The sequence below is a fragment of the Phoca vitulina genome, unplaced genomic scaffold, assembly GCF_004348235.1.
Source record: "Phoca vitulina isolate PV1807 unplaced genomic scaffold, GSC_HSeal_1.0 scaffold2, whole genome shotgun sequence".
In the NCBI taxonomy this organism is placed as follows: domain Eukaryota; kingdom Metazoa; phylum Chordata; class Mammalia; order Carnivora; family Phocidae; genus Phoca; species Phoca vitulina.
This window is the reverse complement of record NW_022589705.1, coordinates 10257666-10283114: the sequence shown is the minus strand read 5'-3', so window position 1 is coordinate 10283114 and position 25449 is coordinate 10257666. Positions and strand designations below refer to the sequence as shown.

The 25449-nt window shown below is 59.5% G+C and overlaps 1 protein-coding gene across 2 annotated transcripts; it reads left to right on the top strand.

The window, feature by feature from the left end:
• The first annotated feature begins 1815 nt into the window (after positions 1 to 1815).
• On the top strand, positions 1816 to 24092 carry KCNC4 (potassium voltage-gated channel subfamily C member 4). Of its 2 annotated transcripts, none has more exons than XM_032421839.1 (4): positions 1816 to 3311; positions 13788 to 14724; positions 16754 to 16957; positions 22910 to 24092. In XM_032421839.1, the coding sequence occupies exons 1-4, from the start codon at positions 2634 to 2636 to the stop codon at positions 22969 to 22971; spliced, it is 1881 nt and encodes a 626-aa protein (XP_032277730.1). In that variant the 5' UTR covers positions 1816 to 2633; the 3' UTR covers positions 22972 to 24092. The 2 variants fall into 2 exon arrangements, with proteins under 2 accessions (XP_032277730.1, XP_032277738.1); XM_032421847.1 differs by having other exon boundaries at positions 22848 to 24092.
• Positions 24093 to 25449: the final 1357 nt, after the last annotated feature.

Genomic DNA, 25449 nt, shown 5'->3' with positions numbered 1-25449 from the left:
GTGTCAACAAATGTGTGTTTCTGGCTGCAGTCCAAGATGGTACCCACCTTCTCTGCATATTAGTACGGTTTATCAAAGACCACGGTCCCTTTGGTTTTCTGACCTCATTAATGAGACTTTTGCTGACAATCCTTCACATTTGCATTGAGCTTTTAACTTTTCCTCGGAGCACACCCAGGCCCTTGTCTTGTTTTCCCAGTTTAGCCAGGTACTGCCTGATCTGGAAGTTGGATGGTGCACAGGTGCCCAGACCAGGTGTCCATCGCCTTGCATTTCTGCCTTAAAATCCTCCTTATGTCATCCGGATGGACATGGAGGCTGCCTCAAGCTGTAAAAAAAAAAAAAAAAGAGAGAGAGAGAATTAACTTAAAGATGTAGAAGAGGCTCTGGACTCAAAAGCAAATAAAAAGAATGAATCTGGAAATTGCTCTTGGGATGAGGCCAGTAAGATCCGGCTGGAGCCTAATGTTTTGGGTATGGCAGCTTCTCAATCACTTAGCAAACAGGTTCTCAGAGGCAGGCACTGTGGGAGCTATCAAGATGAAAAAGCAGTGCGGTCTGGAAGACCTCAGGGCCAGAGAGGGGAGAGGAGACAAATTGCAATGAGTAAAACAACACAGAACCAGAAGGGGGTCGCAAGGCAGGACGCAGGCACGTCCTACGTGCTTCCAGGGCAACGAGGAGCCACGGCTTTAACCTAATGATCTTTCAGGACCACGCACTCCATCCCCATAGGTGCCAGAGCTCAGGTTTTCCTCCGCCCGGACCAGGAGCCAATTCTCTGCGCAAGGCCCCCAGTCCCCCATTCCACCGCGGGGTCTTCGGTGACGGTGACAGAGACGGTACGGAGACCACAGGCATCTTGGGCCTAGTTGGGCCTCGGAGGCGCAAGATGGGGGCGGGGTGGTTAGGAAGTCCCAACACGGTGTCTGGGACAGGAGGGGGCAGCCTCCTCCTCGCGACACCGTCTCTCCACTCCCTTCCTTCCACGTCCTCCAGTCCGCCGCAATGCAACCGCAACGCAACCGCAACAACAGTGGGGAGGGGGCGACCAGAGCAGCCAGAAGGAGCGGGCGGGGGTTAGAGGTCAGGGGTCGCGAGCGCTTCAGTGTCACCGGGGCTGCAGTGGGAGGAGCTGCGGGCTCGGGGAAGGCGGGGAGCCGGGCAGAAGGGGGCAGCGGTGAGGGGGGGGGACGGTGGCGGAGGCGCGCAGCGGCGGCGCGCCAGGTTGGGCGCTGGCGGCGAGGGGGTTACGCGCCTCGGCTCGGCTCGGCTCGGCTCAGCGGAGGAAGGCTGAGCTCCTGCCGCCGGGGCCCTGCAGCGAGCCCGATCGGCCCCGCGCCGCGCCCCGCCCACCCCACCCCGCGGAGGGCGCGCCCGGGCGAGGCGGGGCCGGGAGGAAAAGGCGCCACCAGAGAGTGGCATCCGCTACCATCGCCGGAGGGAGATCGAGAGCCCCCTGAGGCCCAGCCCACCGGCGCCAAGGCTCCCCTTTCCTTAGGCCACCTTTCGCCCGCCTCCTGCCGCGAGCCAAGGCCGGCACCCCGCCCGGAGATGGGCAGACGCGCGGATGGCGTGGCTCCCAGCGCCGCCAGATCGCAGGAGCCCGGCGCCGGGGCGCTGCGCTGAAGCTCCCGATCGGCGCAGCCTGGGAAGCCTGCAGGTGTCCTTGGCCGCTCGGCCGCCGGAGCCCAGAACCCCGCGCCCCGGAGCGGCTCCGCCCCCCAGGCTCGGCGCTGCGCAGGACGCCCCGTCTGAGCCCCCCCCTCCCCACCCCGCCCCAGCACGGCCCCCGCTGCGCAGCGCCAGCCCAGCGCCGCTCCCAGCCGCTGCCGAGCGGCGGACGCAGGACCGGAGGCTCGCTCCTGCTGGCGCGCTTGTTTTCCTGCGGCCGCCTCGCCCTGCGCAGCCCCCGCCCGCCTGAACGCCGCGCTCCGCTCAGCCCCGCCCGCCTTCCGTGCCCTGCGCTGGATTTATGAATGGGGGGAAGAGGCCACATGCCGCCGCCGCCGCCGCGTGCTGACCGCAAGCACCCCGGGCCCGCGGAGCTCCGGCTGCCGTGAGAGCGTCGGCCCGGCCCCGGCAGCCGCTCCGAGGACTTGTTGCTGCTGCGCTGCCGCCGCCGCCGCCGCGGGGAAGCCGGCCGCTCCCGGGACTCGGCTCGGTCTGCGAGAGCCGGAGGGTGGCCTGCGTGAGTGTGAGCGCGCGCGCGCGCCCCGGACCCTCGCAGTGCGCCTGGACTGTGCGCTAACTCGCCTTTTGGGGGTGACGGGGGGGCGTGTCCAGAGCCCGAGCGTCTGAGTGTCCAGTCCTAGCCGGGGAGGTGTGTGTTTGCCCCTGCCTCCCCGGGTCCCTCGCCTGGGTCCTCGGCTCGCCTTTTCCCTCCTTGCCTCCCTCGCCGGAGCTGCCTGCCCAAAGCCCAACCACCTGTGCACCCGAGAAACCCAACTCCTCCTGCTCTGCGCCCCGGGGGGGAGAGGCAGGGGCAGGGCCAAGCCGCAGAGGGGGCCGCCGCCGCCGCCTCCTCCTGCCGCCTCCTCGCCTCCTCCCCCTCCCCGGTCTGACGCTGCCTCCTCGGGAAGGGTGTTTGGAGGGCAGCGGCCGCCCCAAGCCGAAGCCCCGCAGCGCTTCTTATGATCAGCTCGGTGTGTGTCTCCTCCTACCGTGGGCGCAAGTCGGGGAACAAGCCTCCGTCCAAAACATGTCTGAAGGAGGAGATGGCCAAGGGCGAGGCGTCGGAGAAGATCATCATCAACGTGGGTGGCACGCGACATGAGACCTACCGCAGCACCCTGCGCACCCTACCGGGCACCCGCCTCGCCTGGCTGGCCGATCCCGACGGCGGGGGCCGGCCCGAGTCCGATGGCGGCGGTGCAGGCAGCCGCGGCAGCAGCGGCGGCGGGAGCTGCGAGTTCTTCTTCGACCGGCACCCGGGCGTCTTTGCTTACGTGCTCAACTACTACCGCACGGGCAAGCTGCACTGCCCCGCCGACGTGTGCGGGCCGCTCTTCGAGGAGGAGCTCACCTTCTGGGGCATCGACGAGACCGATGTGGAGCCCTGCTGCTGGATGACCTACCGCCAGCACCGCGACGCCGAAGAGGCGCTCGATATCTTCGAGAGCCCGGACGGAGGCGGCGGTGGCGCGGGGACGGGCGACGAGGCCGGCGACGATGAACGGGAGCTGGCCCTGCAGCGCCTGGGGCCCCACGAGGGAGGTGCGGGCCCCGGCGCCGGGTCCGGGGGCTGCCGTGGCTGGCAGCCCCGCATGTGGGCGCTCTTCGAGGATCCCTACTCCTCCCGGGCGGCCAGGGTGAGTGGCAGGAGCCTGGGTCTCCTCTCGGGTGTGCAAGGGGACCCGTGGCGGTGGGAATAGGGGCCGGCAGGAGCGGGCAGAGACTGATTTACCTTGCCTCTGCCTCCCTCCCAATTCCCTCCGGCTTCCCTGGGCCCACAGGGGACTCACAGCCCGCCCCCCCCCACACACACCCTCTCTCCTGCACGCCTCATCAGGAGATTGCACACACTTGACTTACTACTTGGACCTCATCCCAGCTGCCTGCTTTGCCGCATCCCCTCGGAGGGAGGGAGTGGGGTACCCTTAGCTGAGCTCTTCCACCCCCTTCTTTATGCGCAGGCCGCCTCTCTTCATTGACCCCCCCCCTCCTCTGCAGGGCCAGCATCCTGGAGAGCTGGAATTAGGCCTCCTGCCGGAGGCAGGCAGGGTTTGGGGGAAGAAAACTGGGTGTGTTAAGCGCCTACTCTGTGGCAGGCCGCTGTATCAGCTCCTTCCATGCATGCCACCTCCTCTGAATGCTCGGCGCAGCTCCCTGTGCCGTGAAGTGTGAGTTTTGTAGAGGGGACACCAGCTTCAGCCCATGGCAGACAGAGCTGGGACCAGAACCCAGGCCTCTCATCCAGGTTTCCGGAGAACCCTTCTTTCAGGGAGATAAGTCAAGATGTCTGCCCCATGCCATGCCCCTAAGGCTTCCTGGTCACCTGGGATGGCCTGGCTTCAGTTCGACAGGAAGGGCCTAATGTTCTGGGCGCTGCAGGCTCCCGCGGTCAGTGGCCAGCCTGTGATGATCCCAGATTTGTTGCCACTTCTTTTCTTCCTGCTGCGGCACCGATTGGTTTCCCAGAAAGCCCCGGTTCAGGTTACTGCTTGAAGCGGGTATATGGGGGGAGAGGGGGGTGGCATAGGATGATCTAGGCAAGGTCTGGTCCCTTCCCGCCATTCCCTCCCCAAGTTGATCCAGTTTCTCCCAATCCCTTTAGGTGAAAGGGGGTAGAGGGGCGGAGATATGCTTGGACAGCTTTAAAAATTCTTTAAAAAAAAAAAAAAAGAGAACCCTGGGGGCTGGAGTCTGGCTTCCCTGTTGGCAGCCTGAAGCCTGGCTGGGGTCTGTTGGAGACAGGAAAGAGCAATATGTGTTGGGTCTGAGACTGCCTCTTGCTGTGGAAGCTGATCCTCACCTCTGGCCTCCCAAGTTGTCGTGTTAATGAGTCTCAGAGCTCTGTCACCCTTCCCCAGCACCTCCTGGGTTGGGCCTCCACCTAGTCATGGAAGGAAAAGTTCTACTTCCCCACCCAGGGGAGGAGGGGAGACCGAAGTGGGGCTGTAGGCCAATGCCAGACCAGGGCAGATGCAGCTCCTGCCTGAGGAACAGAGGTCTCCGGGGCCGAGGCCTACCAGGCTGGGGCTGCAGGCATCCCCAGGGCAGCCCGTGGAGGGCAGAGACCTTTTTCAGGACTGAGAGTTGAAGCCAGGGGCCAGCTGCCTTTGTTTCTTCTCCTACAGTCCTGAGATCAGCTCAGAAGGTGAGGGCCAGGTCGTGCCCTGGCCTGGGTGTGCTGTGGGTTCTGCGAACTTCTCATGCACTTCACTGACCCTGCTCGTGTCAGCTCGAGGCTATGTGCGCTAGGGGAGAGCGACAAGTGTGGATAATTCACGTTCTTTCCAAGTTGAGAGGAGGCGGTAGAGGCAGGAATGAGATGAGGTTAGGAGAGCTAGGTCCTATTTCTGAGCATTCTGGGGTATCTGGGGGACTTTTCACCTTCTCTGGTTCTTCTCTTTTGGATTCCAAGGGACTGTGCCATCAATGAGTTTATGTTCTGCTCGGCAAACCCCAGGGTGGACCAGCCGGGGGGGGGGCTCTCTGAGTAAGCTCAGAGCCTAGTTGGCCCTTTCAATTCCTCCAGGAGCCCAAGATATTTACCCTTTTGATATGGAATCACATCAGCCATTCCAGTTGAGGTCAGGAGTCTGGGACCAGGCAGGGTTAGTTCTTCGTATTGAAGCAACGAAGAAACCAGGATTCAGAGGTGTTGAATGTTGTCAAACACAGTTAAGTAACAACAGAGCAGGACGCCTTCCCTAGTTTCCAACTTCTGGTTGTGAATACTGATGTGAACAGCTGTATGGAGCTTAATGGCACTTGTCCCAAAAGAGGACTTGCCTCCTGCTAAGGAGTACATGGCAGAGGCCAGCCCTTCGGTTCAGCGGTTCCTGGGACAGACAGGTGGGAATACACCATCTAAAAAAATTAATGACTGCTATTAACTGTACTTTGCATTAAGCTCTAGTCCTCCCAGTAAACTTAGAGTGGAGCTGTCCTCCCCATTTAATGGACTGGGGCCGTGAGAAGGTAAAGATCTTGCCTGAGATGACACAGCCAGATAGTGGCATGCTGTGAGTCCAGGCCCTGCTCCTCCGATTGCAACATGTTCTTTTCACCGAATGCTCCTGTTCTTGAGATGGAGAGGTGGCTTGTTTCTTATTCTGGCCTGGAAGGTGTTCTGAGGTTCTGTACCTCCTGTGGGTGACATCAGAAAACCCAGGGGCAGATGGGGACATCCGCAGGGACATTGGCTCTGTTACCCCTCCAGGCCTGAGGTGTAGGCGTTCTGGGGCTGTGGCCTCCCTACTGACCCTGTTTCCCCCAGGCCAATACCACAGCCCCTCCAGCACCAGCCCCTGGGTCAGTACCTCCCCTACTCGGGGGCCTGCAGCCTCGGCCATGGCCTTGGGGCGTTCACTGAAGGCCAGTAGGGCAGAGGAGTAGCGCTCCGCCCCAGGCGTCTCTCTGCACACAGCAGCTGGTCATCTGAGGAGTGCGTTATGACAGGAGCAAAACAGATACCAACGGGAAGTGAACTGAGCTGATGGTGGAGTCTGTCGCCTAGCTATTGGCCTGGCCTGCAGAGCCACTCCCGATCGGGCAGGCTCTAGGTGGGCCGGGGTGCTCACCCCTGCCCCCCTCACCGTGGCCGGGCCCATGGCGGCTGCTGCCGTGGTTCCGTTTCTGTGGCCTGAGCTGGGAGCAGGCACGACGGGCAGGCTGGTCCTGTCCCCACCTGCCCAGTGCCCATTGTCCCGGGCTCAGCCGCAGCCAGGCGGCTTCCCAGACTGAGGGGGACCAGTGGGGGTTTGGGCAGTATGGAGAGCGGTAAAATAGGCCCTCCTCTTTTCCTGAGGGCAGACGGGAGGCCTGATGAACGGGATCCCGGGACACTCCTCTCTCTCACCCCCAACCCCTTGACGACCCAGGGGTGAGACTGGCTTCAGCTCAGTTATCAGCCCTATTGATAGTGTTAGTCGTTCTCCTTTGGCTAAATCCATACCTGGGTTAGTTTTCCCATAATGTTTCCCTTCTGAGGAGAGGATGTGACCCAAGGATCCCTGGTGCCCCAAGTAGGCAGCTGGAGCTGGGTTTTCACCTGGGTTAAGCACCCACTGGGTATCAGGTGCTCTCACCTCTGCTTTGCTCTAGGATCTCATCTGGCCCGTGTGAGGCAGGGATCATTTACCTCACTCTACAGTGAAGGAAACTGAGGCCCGGAGGGGCTTGCCCAAGGTCACACAGCTGGCGGTGGAACTAGGCTCCAAACCCAGATCTCGTGAAGCCACGTCCGTGTTTGTACCGTACCTGCAGAAGGTCTCTGACTTCAGGGGCCCCAGAGGGGGCCTTCTGCTCTCCTCCCATCCGTCCCCTAACTTCTCCCTCCGGACTAAAGCTCCCATCCCCTCACTCCTTAGAATTGCTCGCCTTGAGCTTGCTCTCTATTTTTTCCTCACTGTGGGACTTTAACAAAAAGAAAGGGGACTTAGTACGAGAGGACACTAGGTGTCCCCTGGCCTAGGCGGCGGAATTAAACAGAGGCCTTCTTGGAAAGAAATGCAGAGCTCTGTTCCTGCTCATCGCCTCTGAAGGCCCCCAGCTTCTCTGGCCTGGGCCTTGCCTGAGACTAGCCGGTCGGTGGGCAGGACCCTCGGATCCCAAGCCCGCGGGGCTAGGGAGAGCCAGGAAGCCAAGCCTGGGAGACAGGGTGCCCTGTCTTCCCCAGCCCCCCAGGAAGGGAGTGCCAGCATGCGCCTTCCCAGGAGCCGGAGGGGTGTCAGGCCAAGTCTGCAGGCCTCTCCCTGACCTGCCCGGAGGCAGCCTCCCAATCTCCTTCTGGGTTTGTTTTGTGTTTTTCTTTTTTGTTCTGAACAGACCAGCATTTGCCTCTGAACATCTTGCCTCCGGATAATGAGGTGCTTCTGTTTGTCACCATTTGGGGTGGGGTGTAAAGTGGGGGAGGGGCTAAAATAAACTCCAGCTATTTGGGGGAGATGCGGGGAGAACGGGCAGGAACGGAGCCAGGCAGTTGGGCCTTGGGAACAGGGAGTCCCCAGGCCCCTGGCGTCCATCCGTGGGCAGTGCTGGCTTGGCATGCTGGGCACCAGGGCGCTCACACCATCCTTGTTCCTGGGCAGCCAGCCTACCACCACCTCTGGCCCAGCTCCCTGCTAGGGTATTTTTTCAGGCTGGGTGATGGTGCCCCAGACCCTGGCAGGGGGCTCCGTCACGCAGTGGCCTTGGCCCACCCTGGAAAGCCACGGGAGTCTGAGAGCCCACGTGCCTGGAGGTATTGCTGGGCATACCTGTCCCCTCTGGCCCCTGTTAGTGGGGCTGGCCATGTCTCCTCGTGACAGGCTCCCCAGGACCAGGAGAAGAAGCAGGCCGTCACCTTGGCTCCAGTCATTCAGAAAACATTTATTGAGTACTTACTACATGCCAGACACCAAGCTGGGCCCTATAAATATAAAGATGAGTCAGACATGGTCCTGTTCCTGAAGAGAGCTAGGTCAGGTGGAGTAGGTAGCAGCTGAGGGAAATTATGTGACAAGGAATAGTAATAATAATACAAGAAAGATCATGAGAGGTGCCACAGGAGTCTTCAAAAATAAAGTCCAATAGGAGGTGTGAGGAGAAAGCGATAAATCCCAGCCGTACGTGAGGTGAGGCAAGGCGGGGGAGAGGGTTGGCAGGCAGGGAAGCTTCCACGAGGAAACAGAAGTTAAGCTGGATAGGCCCTGCAGGATAATGACTTAGCTCCCTTAAATAATTTTTAGAAGGAGGCAGGCTATAAGTAAATATATAAATAAGTTTTCAATGTGGGTAGCGCTTAACCATGCAGAGTTAGGGAAGGGGTGAATTTCCTGGCCAGGGGACCAGCCTGGGCAGAGATAGGACAGCGTAGAACGTGGATAGGCAATAGCCAGGAATTGCATTTGGCTGGATAAGTTCTTGGCCAGTGATCTGGGCTGGACCAAATTTCTTCTGGGGCCAGACTCCTTAGCTCTCGGCCCCCCAGAGGCCTCTAGAAGCCCCATGTGCTGGCTTTGGCAGGAGGTGGGCATAGGTAAAGGCAGGAGGTGGGCATGGGTAAAGGCCAGCTCTGGTCCCTGGAATGGGATGGGAGGTCCCAGGACCAGGGTCTGCTCCTAGGGGAGCCTGCAAAGGGAGAGGAGCAGAGGTCTCTAGGCTGGTCCTGGGCCTCGTAGTGCAGGCCCTCATTCAGGAGGCCAGGCACAGCCGAGAGATGCCTTGCCTGGGAGGCTCTCTCCCCTTTCCTGCCTCTGAGCCCCCAGGGCTGCCTACTCCCTTTACAGCACTGCCCGGGCACGAGGATCTTACTTCCCCAGAAACCTCAGCTCCTCATCCCATCCCCACAGATCTTCCTCTGCAAGTGTCTTTGGCTGTGTTCTCAAATTTCTCTTCTCCTACACTTCATCCTTAATATAGGTTTTGGGCATGAGTCTTCTTATGTTTATCTGTCCATCTGTCTCCTTGGCCCTTTCTCCTTGGGCTCCCCTCCGCTGCCCCCGCTGATTATATTCAGTTCCCAATGACTGGTGTCTGTCACCTCCCCCCTACCCCCCCGACCCAGCCTGTGCCAGATTCCTGAGACACTCTAGGCTCTGTGCTGAGTCTTACAAATACCGTTTCTTTTAATCCTCAAAACAATCCCATCAGGTGGGCACTGTTCTCATCCCTTCAACACATCAAGCACACTGTAGCCTCAGGGCCTTTGCACTGCCTGCTCCCTCTGCCTCTTGAGCTTTCCTGGATCTTCACATTCCTCACTCCCTCACTCCTTCAGGTCTCTGCTTAGATGTCACCTTGGCTAAGGCCTTGCCTTATCACCCGATTTGAAATACTTCCCTCACCCTCATACTCCTTACTCCCTTTACTCTTTGTTTTTCTTTCTAACACTTACAGCATCTAACATACAATATACTTTACTTACCTGTTGACAGTTTCCTTCTACGAGAATGTAAGGCGTAAGGGGCAGGGGTGTTTGTTTTGTTTCCTGCTGTTCCCCAGCACCCAGAACAGTGTCTGGCACGTAGTAAGCACTCAATTTCCATTTTATGGGCAAAGATGCGAAGGCTCAGAGAGGTTAAGAACTTTGCCTAAGGTCTCTCGGGCAGTCAGTAGCAGAGCCCACCTTGGACCCAGAAGTGTGGACTTTAGATTTCCACCACCGACTATCTCAGGTTGAGCTCGGTGAAGGAGGCCCATGACAGGGCTGACCCCACCAGCTTAAACACGTGGGTGTCCGGACCGGCGGGTCCCCCAAGGGGATACAGGCAGCAGGAAGCTTGAAGGAGCAGCGCTTTCCTGCACAGAGGCTAGGAACCTCCTGCCCAGGGTGGTGGGGCCCTCCTGCAGCCTTCCAGCAGGGAGAGAGTACCTGCTGGCCAGACCAGTTCGCACAAGCAGTTTTCCGCGTGGGCAGTTTTGTCTTCCGGCAGAATCTATGCCCTGTGTCCTCAGGCCATGGAAAGAACTGACGGATTCCGCCATGGGAAGGAACCAAGGCAAGTCCCTCCTCCCCCGGCCTCAGTTTCTTGGGTTGTAAAACATAGAAAAGGATGAGCTTCCAGGACCCTTTGCTCCTAAAAAGTAAGGATTTTGTGATTTTTCTGGCTCCAGATCCAACTCCGCTTTCAGAAGCTGCGCCCAGGGGTCTGTGGAGGCCCCCACACCTCCTGGGCTCGGCCACTGTTTACTGAGCACATACTATGGGCCAGATACTTGCCAGGTAGAAGCTCACTTAGTCCCACAGTAACACCACCCGGTGCCCACCAGTGCTGTCCCCGTTTTGTAGTGAGGGACAGGTACGAAGCACGCCATTTACCTAGTGAGGGCCCGGGCCAGGGTGGGGGACCTAGGCCATCGGACCCCAGGGCTCCTTAGCTCTTTGCGCTCACTCTCTGCTTGGCAGGGGCCGATGGGAAAGAGGCACGGGCGCCCTGCTGGCTATAGAGGATGGCCTCGCAAGGCTCCAGCTCCATAATGCCTAAATTGGGTGATTTTGCAGCCACCACCTCCTTCCTTGGCCCTTTTTTGTCCTCAGAAGCCCTCAATCAAGAGAGTGGGAGGAAAAAAGCAGTGTCCCTACCACCAGAGGGGAAGGCCTGGTGAAGGGCCTTGATCACGCTTGCCTAGGACCACCACTTACGAAATAACTCAGTTTGGGAATAACTTAGGGGAGAAAAGGAATAACTGGGGCCCCGAAGGGGGACCTGTAACCTCGGGACCCACGTGGGGCAGCATGCCAGAGCCCAGATGCCTGCATCTGTCATAGCTCGGCCTCAGGTCTGTCTGTCTCCTTGGGGAGGGAGGGCTTTCTGGGGCCTGCCTGCCGCTGGCTGCCAGCCCTGGAGAGGTCACACGAAGGGGTCACCAAGGAGGAGGGGACTGTCCCCACTTGTTTGGTTAGAGGGCCAAGTGGAAAGAACTCTGAGCGGAGAGGCAGGAGACCTGGCCTCAGTTTGATCCTGAGCCAGTCATTTTCCCTCTTGTGCGTCTGCCGCCCCTGAGAAATGGGCACCCGTGGGTGGATACCCTTTCCCTGCCCCATCTTCTGGGAGGGCGGAGGTGAGCGGTATGAGTAAATAGACACAACAGTTCTGTGTTTTAAAAGCACAGCGAAAATGAGTGAACACTGCGGGAATTCAGGGGGTTGTCCCCTAACGCAGGAGGAGGAAGGAGCTTGGAAGGAGCTGGGCACACGCCACCGCCCCCCCCCCCCCAGCCCTCTGCTCAGCCCCTTGGCAGCTCTTCCTGAACTTGTTTTTCCAAATCACTAATTAACTTCACGCTTGGCTCCCAGGCGGGCCAACTCTCCTGGCTAACTTTTCCTCGGAGAGAGTGAGCTCCTGCTTCCCATGCTTCCTGGCAGAGCCGGGATGTGCTGTCCCCACCCCTGACCCCAACCCCCTCTGCTTCTGGGGGTTGGGGGGGCAGTGCCAGGACTCTGGGTTCCCAGCATCTCTGCAGCCAGGGGACAGGTCCCTCTACCAGTTCATCTCTGGATGGCCACGGAGAGCCCGCAGGCTGGAGCCATTTGCCTAAGGTCCATATCAGCCTGTATTGCCTTGCTAGCCCATTTCTCAGGGAAGTAAAATGAGGTCAGAAAAGGAACTTGAAATTTACCTTCACAAGAAAGCAGCAGACAGGAGAAGCTCCAGGCAAAGCTGTTCAAGGAGGGAAAGTGTGATCCGTGGCCTGCCACGCCCCTTCTCCTTCCTCACTCTATCTGATCAACCCGTCCATGTTCAAGTGTAAATAAGATGTCTTAGTGTGTGATGGGTGCCTGTCTTAAGCCAAAGGTACACATCCCTCAGGGTGAAATAGCAGTCATCAGGGAGCTGGTGGGGGCAGTGCTGACGGTTCAGAGAAGACGTCCCTGGGTCTGTGAATTGATCCTGCCTGGGGGTGGTGAAGACTGTGTGGTGTAAAGAGAAGGTGCAGCCTCTGAAGTTAAACCATGCTGAGTTCAAGTCTGCTTTTCACCCCTTCCAGGCTGTGTGACCTCAGGCAAGCACAGAACCTCTCTGACTCTCAGTTCCCCATCCGTAAAGCGAGATGATGGGGCTTACCTCACAGGGTCACAGGGAGGACTGAAGGCGGTAACACGTACCAAGTGCCCAGCCATGCCAGGACAGAATAGACCACTAATGGATGTCTGTTCCCAAGTTCTCTCCTCAGACCCGGTTCTGCTTCAGAAGCCCCGGAGATGCTGCTGCTTCATTTTCCCAGCTCCCCTTGTATTCTCCATTGGTGTTCGGCAGTAGTAAGAGCAAGGCGTGCCTTCTCTCCCTCCCAGCGCAGACTCTCAGGGAGCAGGGCATCTCCCAGAGGCACCATTAGACAGGAGGCAACGCCATGGTCAGGCGGAAATCAGGGCGGGTCAGGCGTGGGGGTTGCCCAGTGGTCGTGGGCCCACAGTCCTTCCTCATGCACCTGTTTGAAGCGCAGCCCTCTGCTCGGGAGGAAGCCCATCCCCACGCTCCACAGGACAGGCAGTGGCAGGGGGTGTAGACCTCGGCAACAGGTACCCTGACAGTGGTGAATAATAGATGGAGCCTCCATAATTGGTGTTATCACACATGCATTTCCTCTCCATTCATAATGACTGGACACTTAAACCTCTGCCGAGCACTGCTGTCATCATTCTAGCTGAGATCCCAGCAGCTGTCTGGACCAGCCGCTGCCACACTCCGATCCCAGTGGGTGCAGTTTATTTTTTGTTGGAGCTCAGTGTCCCAGGAAATGTCAGTTGTCGGGAAGGGAAGGGGTGGTTATTCTGAGCAGACTCCCCCTGTCTCCTGCCATGGAGCATGCTGCCTTCTTTCAGATGCTTCTCACTGTCTGGGCAGCTGGCTGGGACATTCTAAACTGAGAGGTGGGGGAGAGGGGCTGGGACGCAGGGCTTGAGGAGGGGGAGTGGGTCATGGCTGGAGCTTAAAGACTCAGCTGGCAGAAAGAGGCCCAGGGTCATTTCCTCCAGCCCCCTGTCTCTGGGCATACCCCTTAATGCAGCAGACCTCAAAACATAGCGTGCATCAGAATTACCTGGAAGGTTTATTAAAACAGATTATGGGCCCTACCCCCAGTATTTCTCATTCAGTAGGTTTACGCGGGGCCCGAGAATCTGCGTTTCTAACTAGTTCCCAAGCGATGCTGCTACTGGGCCGGGGCCTCACTTTGAGGACCACTGTCTTAAAGCCTAGTTACTCCAAGTGTAGTCTGTGGACCAGCAGCCTCACGGGAGAGTTTGTCAGAAATGCAGAATCACAGGGCCTGCCCTCAACCTCCTGAATCAGAATCACATTTTACAAGATTCCCAGATGATTTATATACAGTTTGGGAAGCTTTGAGGCCCGGCAGGACTGCAGGGGCACGGAGCTAGGCAGGAGGCGGGGCCAGGCAGCTATAGTTCTCCGTCTGTCTTCTGTGCACGGGGACAAAGACTGGGAATACTGCCTTAAAACACCCAAGCAGATGGATAAAGACCCTCTGAGGAGGGAGCTCCAGCCCCTGACTGCGTACCTTAATCCTGCCTCTCGCCACCTAACAATTGCCCGGTGGCCCCTGCCCCACCCCCACCCCTCCACAGGAGGGCACCCAGCCGGCCCTGATAGCTGCCGCACTCTCCTCCCTGCCCGCAGGTGGTGGCCTTCGCCTCTCTCTTCTTCATCCTGGTCTCCATCACCACCTTCTGCCTGGAGACCCATGAGGCCTTCAACATTGACCGCAACGTGACAGAGATCCACCGGGTGGGGAACACCACCAGCGTGCACTTCCGGCGGGAGGTGGAGACGGAGCCCATCCTGACCTACATCGAGGGGGTGTGTGTGCTGTGGTTTACGCTGGAGTTCCTGGTGCGCATCGTGTGCTGCCCCGACACGCTGGACTTCGTCAAGAACCTGCTCAACATCATCGACTTCGTGGCCATCCTGCCCTTCTACCTGGAGGTGGGCCTGAGCGGCCTGTCCTCCAAGGCGGCCCGAGACGTGCTGGGCTTCCTGCGCGTGGTGCGCTTCGTGCGCATCCTGCGCATCTTCAAGCTCACGCGCCACTTCGTGGGGCTGCGCGTGCTGGGTCACACCCTGCGGGCCAGCACCAACGAGTTCCTGCTGCTCATCATCTTCCTGGCCCTGGGGGTGCTCATCTTCGCCACCATGATCTACTATGCTGAGCGCATTGGCGCCAGGCCCTCCGACCCGCGGGGCAATGACCACACCGACTTCAAGAACATCCCCATCGGCTTCTGGTGGGCGGTGGTCACCATGACGACGCTGGGCTACGGGGACATGTACCCCAAGACCTGGTCAGGCATGCTGGTGGGGGCGCTGTGTGCACTGGCTGGCGTGCTCACCATCGCCATGCCCGTGCCGGTCATCGTCAACAACTTCGGCATGTACTACTCCCTGGCCATGGCCAAGCAGAAGCTGCCTAAGAAAAGAAAGAAGCACGTGCCCCGGCCGCCCCAGCTTGAGTCACCCATTTACTGCAAGTCTGAGGAGACCTCGCCCCGGGACAGCACCTACAGTGATACCAGCCCCCCTGCCCCAGAAGAGGGTATGGTTGAGAGGAAACGGGCAGGTGAGATTGGGGGTTGGGAAGGAAAGCCACCTCTCCCCCAGTGGCCCAGGGAGTCCCCAGATGAAACTCAGCCCTTGGAATTTGGGGTTGTGCTTTACTACTCCGGGCTTCCCTGAGTATAAGATGTGCCTTTAAGAGTGCAAAGTATTGAGGCCCAATCTCTATCTCCTGGTGTTCCAGTAGCTTTCCGAACATCAGGGTTTGTGGAGTGTCCCACCCAATTTAGGCTGTGATGGGCAGTGCACGGGTCTGTAAATTCCAGTACCACCTTGGCCACTGTGCTGTGTGACCTGAGACCAGTCACTTACCCTCTCTGATCCTCACCTGGTAAATGGGAATGATCTCCTACTCCCAAGACGTTGATGAGACCCAAACAAATGACAGATATGAGAGGACTCTGAGAAGTAAAAACCACTTTACAAGCATCAGGCATTGTCGTTATTAGCTAGAGAGACCGGCAGCTGTTCTTCCAAGGTGCATCAACGCATGAATCATTTCTTTCCAAACACTGGAGTCTGATGTCTCTTGGCCTAATAAATGTGATAACGTAACAGCAGTGGGAGGCTGCCTTCTGTTCAGCACAAGCCTAGATTGAGTCCTGGGCTCAGTGTTTAACATGGGAGGGGAGGGAACCAAGAGCGAACAGCCCAGACAGAATCGGGCAGGGGCAAAGGAAGTGTGGAAGAAATGACACCTGCATCCTGGAGGGGGAGGGCCTGAGGGCCTGGATCCTGTTCTGCAAGGATGGGAAAGGCCACCCCTGGAAAGCTTGCTTCCACCTGAGTCAAGAGATGGGAAAGGAAATCAGCTTAACCCACAGCAACTTGGAGTTAGGTTGGAGAGCGGGAACCTAAGGGTTAGGTATGGGGTGGGCTCCTGAGGGAGGTCTGGGATGCCTAGTCTGGGGAGCCCTTGGATGCCAGGCCATCTGGGAGCTGGGGTGGGCCAGGAGACAAAGGTAGCAGCTTCTGGCCAAGCTCTGGGGGCAAAGTGGGACTCGTCCTCCAGGGGGGAGCCTGACTCGAGACACTCACCTGGCCTGTTGGTGGGTGCCCATTGTATATGCCGGGGCTACTCACTCCCTGGGGTCACTTGGGGGCCTGGGTCTTCCAGAGACCTTGATGGAACAGCACCCTTCAGTCTCCCCGCTTCTCCCGCATCATAGTGGTACCCCCTTCCCTGATCCCTGAATGTACATCTCCCAGCCAGTGCCCCAGGAAATTGGAGCTGTACCCTGAGGGCCGTTCAGAGCTCAGAGGGAAACCTAGTATCAGAACGGACAAGCCCCGCACCCGCTCCTCGGTGCACACTTCCCATGGCCCCATCGGCTGTGCCTCAGCCTGACTAACTGCTTGGCCATGGTCAGGGTGTCCCTGGCCAATGCCGAGGCCGCTGCCTTCAGACCGAGTGGGCCCCTCTCCAGAGCCGAGGGCCCCCCTCACTGCCGCCTGACGGAGGCCGGGGCTTGGGGCTCAGAGCCCCGAGCAGTGGGAGCTGCGTCCGAGCCTCTTCGGTAAGGCTCTTCCCCAGACGGCTGAGCCCCGAGCAGAGGGCTCCGAGTCCTTCAGGCACCTGACAATGCCTTCGATGCCCAGTGAACGAGAGTGACTCAGGGGGCCCAGGGAGATGGCCGTGGAAGCCACTTTCTTGGTTTAACTCTGCCGGTGCCAGCCCTCATCCCAGCAAGCCAGGCGTTCTCTGAGGGAATGCAAACTCAGCCTGAGCCAGACCCACGGAGGAAGAAGAGTCTGCCACCAGCCTCGGGCTAATCCCGTGGGGCAGCCTGCAGCGGGCAGATTTCAGGAACCCCTGCTTAGGGTATCTGCGGCTCCGTGTCCCAGGACAGACGCTAGGCCGAGGCTGAGAGGGAAGCAGGTGCCCCCTGCCCCCTGGCCCTCGCGGGGAGATGCCAGGCCCCCTTGGGTCGGGGAAGTGACACTCTAGGTCCGGGATCTGACACCCCAGGCAAGCCCGGGAGGAAGGCCTGGGCAGCCCCTCACACAGCCTCCTTTCTGTCTGCCCCCTTCAGACTCCAAGCAGAACGGCGATGCCAATGCGGTGCTGTCAGACGAGGAGGGAGCTGGCCTCACCCAGCCCCTGGCCTCTGCCCCCACCCCTGAGGAGCGCCGGGCCCTGCGACGCTCTGGCCCCCGGGACAAAACCAAGAAGGCGGCCGCCTGCTTCCTGCTCAGCGCCGGGGACTATGCCTGTGCTGATGGCAGTGTCCGGAAAGGTATGGCTCCCAGGCCGGGCAGGGGGAGAGCCCCCGGGAGCTGAGTCTCCCCAGTGTCCCCCACAAAACGTGAGGTCCCCTCCTTCCCTGAGGCCTTGGCCACCATCTCCTCTGCCTTGGATGTGTCCCCGCTTTTAAGATAGGTACCCTGATCTCCCAGTCCCTGGATTAGAAAGGCCTCGGGCATCCCCCGGAGGTACACAGAGCCCAGCACCCCCCACCCCAGATACCCACAGGGAAGACAAGCACTAGAAGGTAAGGGGATACCACATCAGGGGCCCCTGCCTTTGCCCTCCATTTGATTACCACTTCTCCCTCTGGTTCCTGCTGCGACCTTGAGGCCTGGCTCCCCAGGGTCAGTGCCACACTTTCCCTAGACCTCCCTGAAACACAGCTAAGGTTTCCCAAGTAAGTGATCCCGAGAGATGCCAACAACATTCAGGAGTCAGGGCAAGAATGAGCTGCTGCCGTGAGGTCTTTGGAGATCCTAGCACAGGCCCTACCTCCTCCATCCTGCACGCGGCGGCGGGGGGAGTGGGGGGGGGCGGTCCAGGAGCCCAGGAGGGCCAGACCCATCTCTGCAGGCCTCTTGAGGCAGAGCCAGAGGGTGACCAGGAGGTGGGGATGGGGGTAGGGGTAGGTAGGGAATATGTGTCCCTCTGAAGTATGCTCTGAAGGATTTGGAGGGCTCAAGGAAGTAGCCTCTTCTCTCCGGTAAGGGAAGGCTGAAATTCTGTCAGCAGGCCCCAAGCTGTGGCAGAAGCTGGGCAGCGGAGCTGGGGAGTCCTTGCCTGCAAAAAAGGGGTCAGAAATGACCGAGGAGGGTAGAGGGCCTGTAGTGGCTGAGGACAGGAGTCTCATGAGCAGGTGCTCCTGCCCAGTTTCTGATCCCTTTTTTGTCTTTTGTGCCCTGTCCCTGTGACATGACCTGCCTAAACACTTAGTTCCAGGATAAACCTTGACTCCCCCCCTGCCCCCTGCAAAAAAGCTTGTCCCTGGGTTCTCAGGCCACTTCTTAACCTGCCCTCTTTTAGCCAAATTTGCCTCCCCGCGACCCCTGCCAAACTTCTCACTATGCCCAAACCCTAGGCCAAGTCTGGGTTGAGTGAGGTGGGGCCGTGGCTGCTACAAGATTAGCCTGTGATGCCTCTGTCCCCCCAAGGATGTCCGCTGGCCCGCCCATCCCATGCAGCCTGCGGGGCACCTTCCCAGCCCCTGTCGCCATGGGATCCCCAGGGCACCCTGACCCTAACCAGGCCCTGAGAGGTGTGTGTCCCGCTCTGCTGGACATATGTCCTGCTGGGTGGCAGCAGCGAGGGCAGCCATCTGGCAGCTGGAAGGAGATGGCCCAGAGGCCCCAGCTACAGGGCTGCAGATGGAAGGTCCTCAGAACGCTCACACCATCTCCTGTGTCCCTCTGGTCACCCCATCCTCTGCGTGCCCCAATCCTTGGGCTCTGGATGTGCCGGTCCCTCCTGCCCCCCATCACAAACATGCGGAGGCTTCTACTCTGTCGTGATTTAGCCCCAGAGACCTGCTTTGGCTGGAGCACGCTAAGTGATGGCCCAGGATGTGGGGCAGGGGGGACCCCACCTCCCATGTAGGACTTGAGCAGAGTGCCGAGCACCCCAGTTTTCACGCCGGTATTGGCAGGGGCTCAGTGGCAGCGTGGAAGAGGTGCGAGGGTGCAAGTCAGGAGGGACCGTGAGGTCCTGGGGACTGGGTCACACCCAGGGCAGGGGTTGCACGTGTGCGTGCATGGGCCGGAGAGTCTGGATTGCACACAGCGCCAGATCCCTCTGGGTGCTTGTGTGGCCCGGCTGTTTTATTTTCAAGATGCCTCCACACTGCTTCTTGGCAACAAGCATGTAGCTCAGCCAATTAGAGTGACCTTCGAGAAGGAACAGGTGGGTTGCTGGGAAACAGGCCCTGCTAAGCAAGCGTGGCAATTAGCATCGCCAAACTCCCAGTAAGCACGCGGCAACTTTCCCCGTGCCAGACCATGCCTCCCTTCTCTGCACTCGGGCTCCGTGTAGGACCTGGAGCGGGGAGCCCGGGGCTCCTTCAGCCCTGGGCACAGACGCCATGGTTAGCCTCCGGCTGCCCGAGTGTCAGAGTGTGAACTTCCTGGGAGGACGGGGACCAGTGCTAATCAGGGCTGCTTAGGATTGAGAAGTCTGCTGGAGGCTATGGGGTCTTTGTGTGGCTGGTGGAAACTTACCTGGGGACAGTGACAGGGCAAAGATCAGCTGTGGGTCCTTGAGGTCTGTCCTCTGAGCCTAGGTGACCTGGAAGCCAGGGAGAGTCAGGGAGCCTTCTCCGGGTGGGCCAGACCCCTCAACCAGCAAGGGGCCACCTGCCCCGCAGGGTCCCCCTGGAGCATGGATCCCACGGAGCTGCTCAGACGAGGAGCCATGCCCCTCTGACCCATGTGCCTTTTCTTCACCAAGGCTGTGCAAAATCCCGGAGTCTAAACAACATAGCTGGAGCAGGAGGAACCAGTCTGGGGCTGTCTCCACTGGCATCGAGATACAGCTCACCCTACCCTCCAGGAAAGCTCCTGCTCTCCCACCCCTTCCGCCCTCTCACCAGTCCCCTCCCTGGGCCCCCGGCCCCTTAGCTGCGCCCTCGGCTCTCCCCACCTCTGGGCGCACACCGCGCTCACATGCCCTCCAGCCCTCATTCCTCCGGAGGCCTGAGGGAGCCGGGCAGGAGGCAGAGGAACCCAGGCCCCCGAGCCTCTCCTCCACAGCACCCAGCTCCCCAGAACATTCAGCTCTGGAGCCTGAGAGCAAGGGGGAGTTCGCTCCCAGGGCTCCTCTCGCACCGATCCCCCGCCTCCCTGTCCTGAGCCGGAGCTGCCGGCACCCCCAGGACCTGTGCCTCTGGGCCTTGCCTCCCCTCAGGGTCCCACCTTCTTCATGGCAAATGCATTTCCCTTCCTCGTGGCCTTTAGTCAGTAACCAGCCTGCGACTGAGTATCTCTGTCTGTCTGTCTGTCCATCCCACACCCAGACCAGCAAAGAATAAGGCCGTCCCGTGGGGCACCCCGATCTCTGCTGGTGCGCAGGGAGCTAACTGGTCAGGGGAGCGGTGCCCCCCTGGGAGAGGAGGCCTGATGGTCTCCAGCTCTGGTCTGGCGTGCAGGTGGGGTCCCTAGGGCCCCACGATTGGCTGCCTAGGCACGGGAATGCCCTCCTCTTGGGAGTGACATCCGGTGACAGCAGAGCCCGGCATCCCATCTGCGCCCAGCAGCCGTATCTCTCCCGAGCTGCTCTCTCTGCTTCCACGAGTTTTTCTTCCCTCCTTCTCCTGCTGCCTCAGACTCCCAGCCCTGCCTGAGTCACCTGCCGCTCCCACCCAGCCTCTGCGCTCTGGATTGCTGCCAGAACCGGAGACTCATCTAATTTCTATAATTAAGTGTATTCATTTACCTAACGAGCCCGGGAGCACAACAGGTTTGTGAGTCATTGAGGGAGCAGGGGCGCACCCTGGGCAGGGGCAGCCGAGGGGAAGTGTGGGGACAGAAGCCATCCCGCCCCCTCCCGCTCCTGCGCAGACACCCGGCCACTCCCAGGCGGGGCAGGGCTGGGCTGGGCCAGGCTGCAGGTGGCCCCTCTCCAGCAGCGAACCAGGGGAGGATCTCCAGGCCCCCTCGGCCCCAGAAACGCCGAAGGCCTCAGCCAAGACATTTCCTGTTTTACCTGATGGGAATTAGACCTGACAGTGGAGCTGTGCGCCTGGCAATTTTTAGAGTCAGATTATGCAACTTTGGAGAGGGAATGACTAAGGTCCATATCTGCTCCTTCCAGGGTGGGCAAAGATAGGAAGGGCAAGACAGCATTCAGGGACTCAGCAGGAGGCCGGGGAGTCTGGAGGCCACGCCGAATGGTGAACTGGGCAGAAAGGTCAGATCATTTCATGAGGGTTGGGTGTTGTGAAAAGCCTGTGCCAGGAGCACCCCCCTTTCAGTGCCCTCTGTCTTCAGCCTGGGGCAGACACAGGAATGTGCCTTCCAGAGAAGTCTGTCCACAGTGGGCCCTGGGATACCCCAGCCCTGCTGTGGTCATGGGGCCTGTCTCCTGCTTGCTCTCAGAATGAAATGTCCCCCTAAGAGGTGAGAAAATAAAGGGGCATCCATGTGACCACCCTTCAAGAGGGGACAGGCCCCTTCAAGTGACAGACAGGGAAGCCCTGTGGAGCAGGATGGAGACTCTAGGTGCCCTCTCACAGCTGGCCCTGGGAGCCCAGCTGCTGCTCCTTGGTAAGGACAGATTCAGTCCTGTCCCCACAGGGCTCCCTGGCACCGGGGTCCTGACCCCGGCAGGGACGTGATGAGCTAGGTGTCCGGTTTAGCGCGGACACCACAGCTCTTCTGTGCGCGGGCTTGCCTCCCTGGCTCAGGGAGCTGAGGCGGCTATTTCTGTGGCGGCCCTCAAGTTGTCAGGAGTCCAAGTTTCCACGGCACCCACCCCCTCCTTCCCTCTCTTCCCTCCCACAGGGATGGGCGTGCTCACGGCACCCCTCTGTCGGGTACAGCTGTCCCTGGGCGACATGATGCGGGAGTGCCAGGCTGGAGCCCCTCATGCCTTGGGAGGTGGGCTCCTGCCCGTTCCCCCACTGGCTCTCTGGCTTCTGTAGGGGAAACACAGGACCTAGCTAACAGGACAGCTGAGGAGGCTGTCCGCCCCAGCTACCTCTCAGGACTGGGCTTCCCAGGGCCCTGCCCAGGGAGGCGGCTGCCTGCACGGGCCTCAGCTTATCCAGACCTGGGGCCTCGCACCTCAGGGGGAGACTCTCTCTTCCACCTATAATCTGAGAGCACAGTTTGCTTTATGTTGCACATGGACTTGGACCTGTACCCATTACTTTGTCTCAGAGAAACCTTTCCCCCACGGCTGGGGCCCACTCCCTCCCAGCAGAGCAGGGAAGCTCCCCAGATAGGAGCTGTTAACCTTACTTACTGTTAACAGCCATAGAGGCCATTTCTCAACCCCCAGGGCTTCTGGGAGGAGCTATGAGCTGGAACCAGGGGGGAAGACGTCTGTTCAGCGTAGGCCCGGGAGTCACCCTTTCCCAGAGCCCCCTGGGAGAGGAGGGCCTCCTCTGCCCTGGCCAGCGTATCACCGTGAAATGCCTGCCCCTCACAGCAGCCTCCTTCCCTGCCCTTCCTGTGCCCCCACTGGGAAGGTGGGAGAAGGGAAAGCCCACGCCACTGACATTCCAGGCTGAGGATGGGATGCCGAGAAGGGCTCGCTCAGTAAGATGCTCTTTTCTGGCTTTGTCTCCTGAGATGGATACATGGGTCCTCCCTGACCTTCCCCTTCAGTATCTACCCTCCAGCTGTTCCAACTCTGTTCCCGCCAGATTGAGGAAGGGGGGCTGGGCACACAAGGCAGCACACTCAGGAGCCTTCTTCACTAGCCCGCCTGGGACAGTGGGATAGCCCCAGCTAGTGATGGCGGGTGGAGCTATGTGGGGGAAGGGAGCCCAGGTTGGACCACAGGCCACACCAGGAACCTCCCCCACTGCGTCCATGCCAGGCTTCAGGGTTGTGGTCCCTCCACCCACTGCACTGGAGTTACGAAGACCTGAGGGCTAGGGATTCCTGGAGCTTATTACCTGAGCAGGTATGGAGATAAAGCTGTAACATGACCTAGGAGTCACTTGGCCTAGCTCTGGGTAGGCAGCTAGGGGCTGCAGGAGGGGCTCCCCCCATTCCCTGACCCATCCTTGCGCTTCCTGGCCTCTTTGCCCTGGGTCCCCATGCCTTCCAGCTCTGCTCCTGGCCTAGTCCTTAGCCCACAGGCTGTGGGTCCGCAGCTGGCTTCCTTCTAACGTCTCATTCTTTGTTTCTCCCTTTCTTTTGCTGAACTCCTTGCCCCCCCAGAAGGCAATGTTGAGCCGAAAGCGTGCGTCCCAGTGTCTCACACCTGTGCTCTTTAAACACAGAGACCTGCCAAGACGCCCTCTCGCCCAGCTATGCCCAGGCTGAAGTCCTCACCCTCTCTTAAGCGGCACCAACGTGAGAGAGGCAGGCAGACAGACAGAAAGCCAAAGGCTTAGGGAAACTCTGGAACCCTGGCAAGAATCTTTCGCTGGGAAAGACTCAGAGATCCTTGTTTGCACAGGACTGACGGAAAACCTCCCACGTGACCCTCTGGGCCCAGAGCCATCTGGGTCCGATGTTCTGTTCTGTTGTACATTGAAGAGATATATATGCACATATAGTATCTATATTCATACATACTATACTCTTGTGTGTAGTGCACGTGCTATTGGTGGTCTGTCTTCTTTGTTAGGCTGTGTCTCCCCAAGCCCGGGCCCCCCCCCCCCGGCCCCCCCCAGCCCCGTCCCCTTTCCCCTTCACTGACTCCTTGTTTCTGCTGAACACGTATGTGGAATGTCCCAGGAAAAGAGCATCTGGGAACGGCCAGTCCCACTGGGGGATCCCAGGCTAGACTTGCCCTCTTGGGGTTGTTTCCCCTGTGGCCAGTGGTCTGTGGAAGGCCCGCTTGCCCCCCAGGGTCACTGCTCCACAAGCCCCACCCCACCCCAGATTGGGGTTCTACCTCCCACCCTCGCCCCAGTTTTGGGGGACTTCCAAGGGGCTCCTCTGCAGCTTCTCCCACTCCTTCCTCCACCTTACCTCTGTCCTGGACTGAGGGGGGAGCGTTTTGTCTTTTTTTATTTGGGGGGTTTTGTTCTGTCTCCTTTGTCCGTTTGTTTTCAAAGATGCTGCTGGGCAGACGGGCAGGGAAGGGGTCTGTCCGCCCATCCGGCTCAGGGGTCTGAGAAGGGGAAGCCTCGGGCGAGCGGAGACCAGTTGCAATACTGTACTTCCTGGCCGGTGGCCAGAGGACCGTGCAATAGCAGAGGCCAGGTGACCCCTTCGACCTTGGCCTCTGCCCCTCCCGCGGCCCTCCCTCCCCACTCCCCCACCCTGTCCCTCCCTAGTGTTGGTCAGTCCTTTTCTAAAGCTGTCCCCTCGTGTGTGTGTGTGTGTGTGTGTGTGTGTGTGTGTGTGTGTGTGTGTGTCTGAGGCATGCCTAGGCTGGGCCCTGCCGCCCTGTCTGCATGCCTTCCACTGTCATGCTGTGCTCGAGCCCCAATAAAGACGTCTGGAGCATCCTGCTGCTCCTGCCACGAGTGACTGCCTCCGCCTCTCCTTTCTGGCTCTGTGTCTGTGGGGACGTCCCCGGGCTTCCACCGCAGCACCGGAGAAATGCAGCACACTCCTATCATAGCCCTGTCCCCCGCCCCAGGAATCATCGATACCTAGCCACCCCTGCATTCAGAGCTAGACACGAATGCTCAGAGAGGAGAAAGGATTGCCTGGGGTCGGGAAAGGAAAACCCAGGACCCCCCAGCTCCCAGGCAGTGTTCTGGTCTCTGCTGCTGCCCCCTTAAGCCCCACTGTGGTGCGGAAGGACAGAGGCGTTCGGAAGGAGTTCCCCTGTATTCCTGCTTGTTTCTGCGGGGGGCCTCCTCCCTGCAATTGTGCCAGTTCTATGTGGGCCAAGGCCCTGGGATGCCCCAGTCACCGCGACGACTGGGTGGCTGATGAACTGCCGACAAGGGAGTGGTGGCACATCCAGGACCACCGAGGGACGGGGAATAACCGAATCCTGGGCCCAGAGAGGATGGGGGTCGTGGTACGTGATGGTGACACACGGCCCCTCACTGGGCTTTCCCCGCTCACTCACGTGGGGGCACATGCAGGGCTGGCTCCCAGGCGTGCGGCTTCATGCTCAGCTGTCACCATCTGGAAATCATGGAAGAAGGGGCTCTGAGTGTTCATTTTGCACTGGGCTCCGGAAACCATGCAGCCACGTCTGCCCAGGCATAAGCGAGAGTCCTAGGGCCTCAGTTCAAAGTCTGGATTCAAAGCTTGCCACGTGCTAGCTGGGTGACTTGGGGGCAGCTCACCGAGCCTCCATTTCCCTGCCTGGAGAACGGGGATCACAACAGCCCCGATTTCAGACACAGTGAGTGTACAGACCTGGCCCAGGGCCCTAGGTGCGCGTATGACACACGGTGGATGCCCAGCAAGTGTTAGTCTCTCCTCACCCCTGCCGTAGCTCTCAGGCTTTTGTCCACAGACTTCCGAGCTCTCCTCTGTGTCCGTCCCCCCAAGAAAGGACAAGAGCACACAGGGGGGCAGGGGGTGAGGGAGGCAGAGCCGAGGGGGACAGAAGAAGTGAGGGGAAGCCTGCTCCAGAAAGCGTAAGAGAAAATCGGGCTTGGAGCTGGAGACAGCTGAGGCAAAGCAATGGCAGGCAGCCAGTTGTCAATTAAAGATAAGATCTCCTCCGGCAGTGGAGGGCAAGTAGGGGCTGTGGGCCGCCCCCCCCGCCCCCCCAGCCCGGAGAAAGCCATTTGCAGCCAGGCTTGCCTCAGAGAAGCCTGGCCGGGCGATAATGGGACGGGATGCTCTGCTGGCTCGGGGTAATGATATTACGCAGCAGGGCCCACGTCCAAAATGGCTGTTT

Excerpts from the sequence above, each read along its gene's own strand:
- KCNC4 (XM_032421839.1), top strand. The coding sequence starts at position 2,634 with ATGATCAGCTCGGTGTGTGTCTCCTCCTACCGTGGGCGCAAGTCGGGG. Across the intron at positions 14,725-16,753 it reads GGTTGAGAGGAAACGGGCAG|ACTCCAAGCAGAACGGCGAT; the intron begins GTGAGATTGGGG and ends TGCCCCCTTCAG. Across the intron at positions 16,958-22,909 it reads TGATGGCAGTGTCCGGAAAG|AGACCTGCCAAGACGCCCTC; the intron begins GTATGGCTCCCA and ends CTTTAAACACAG.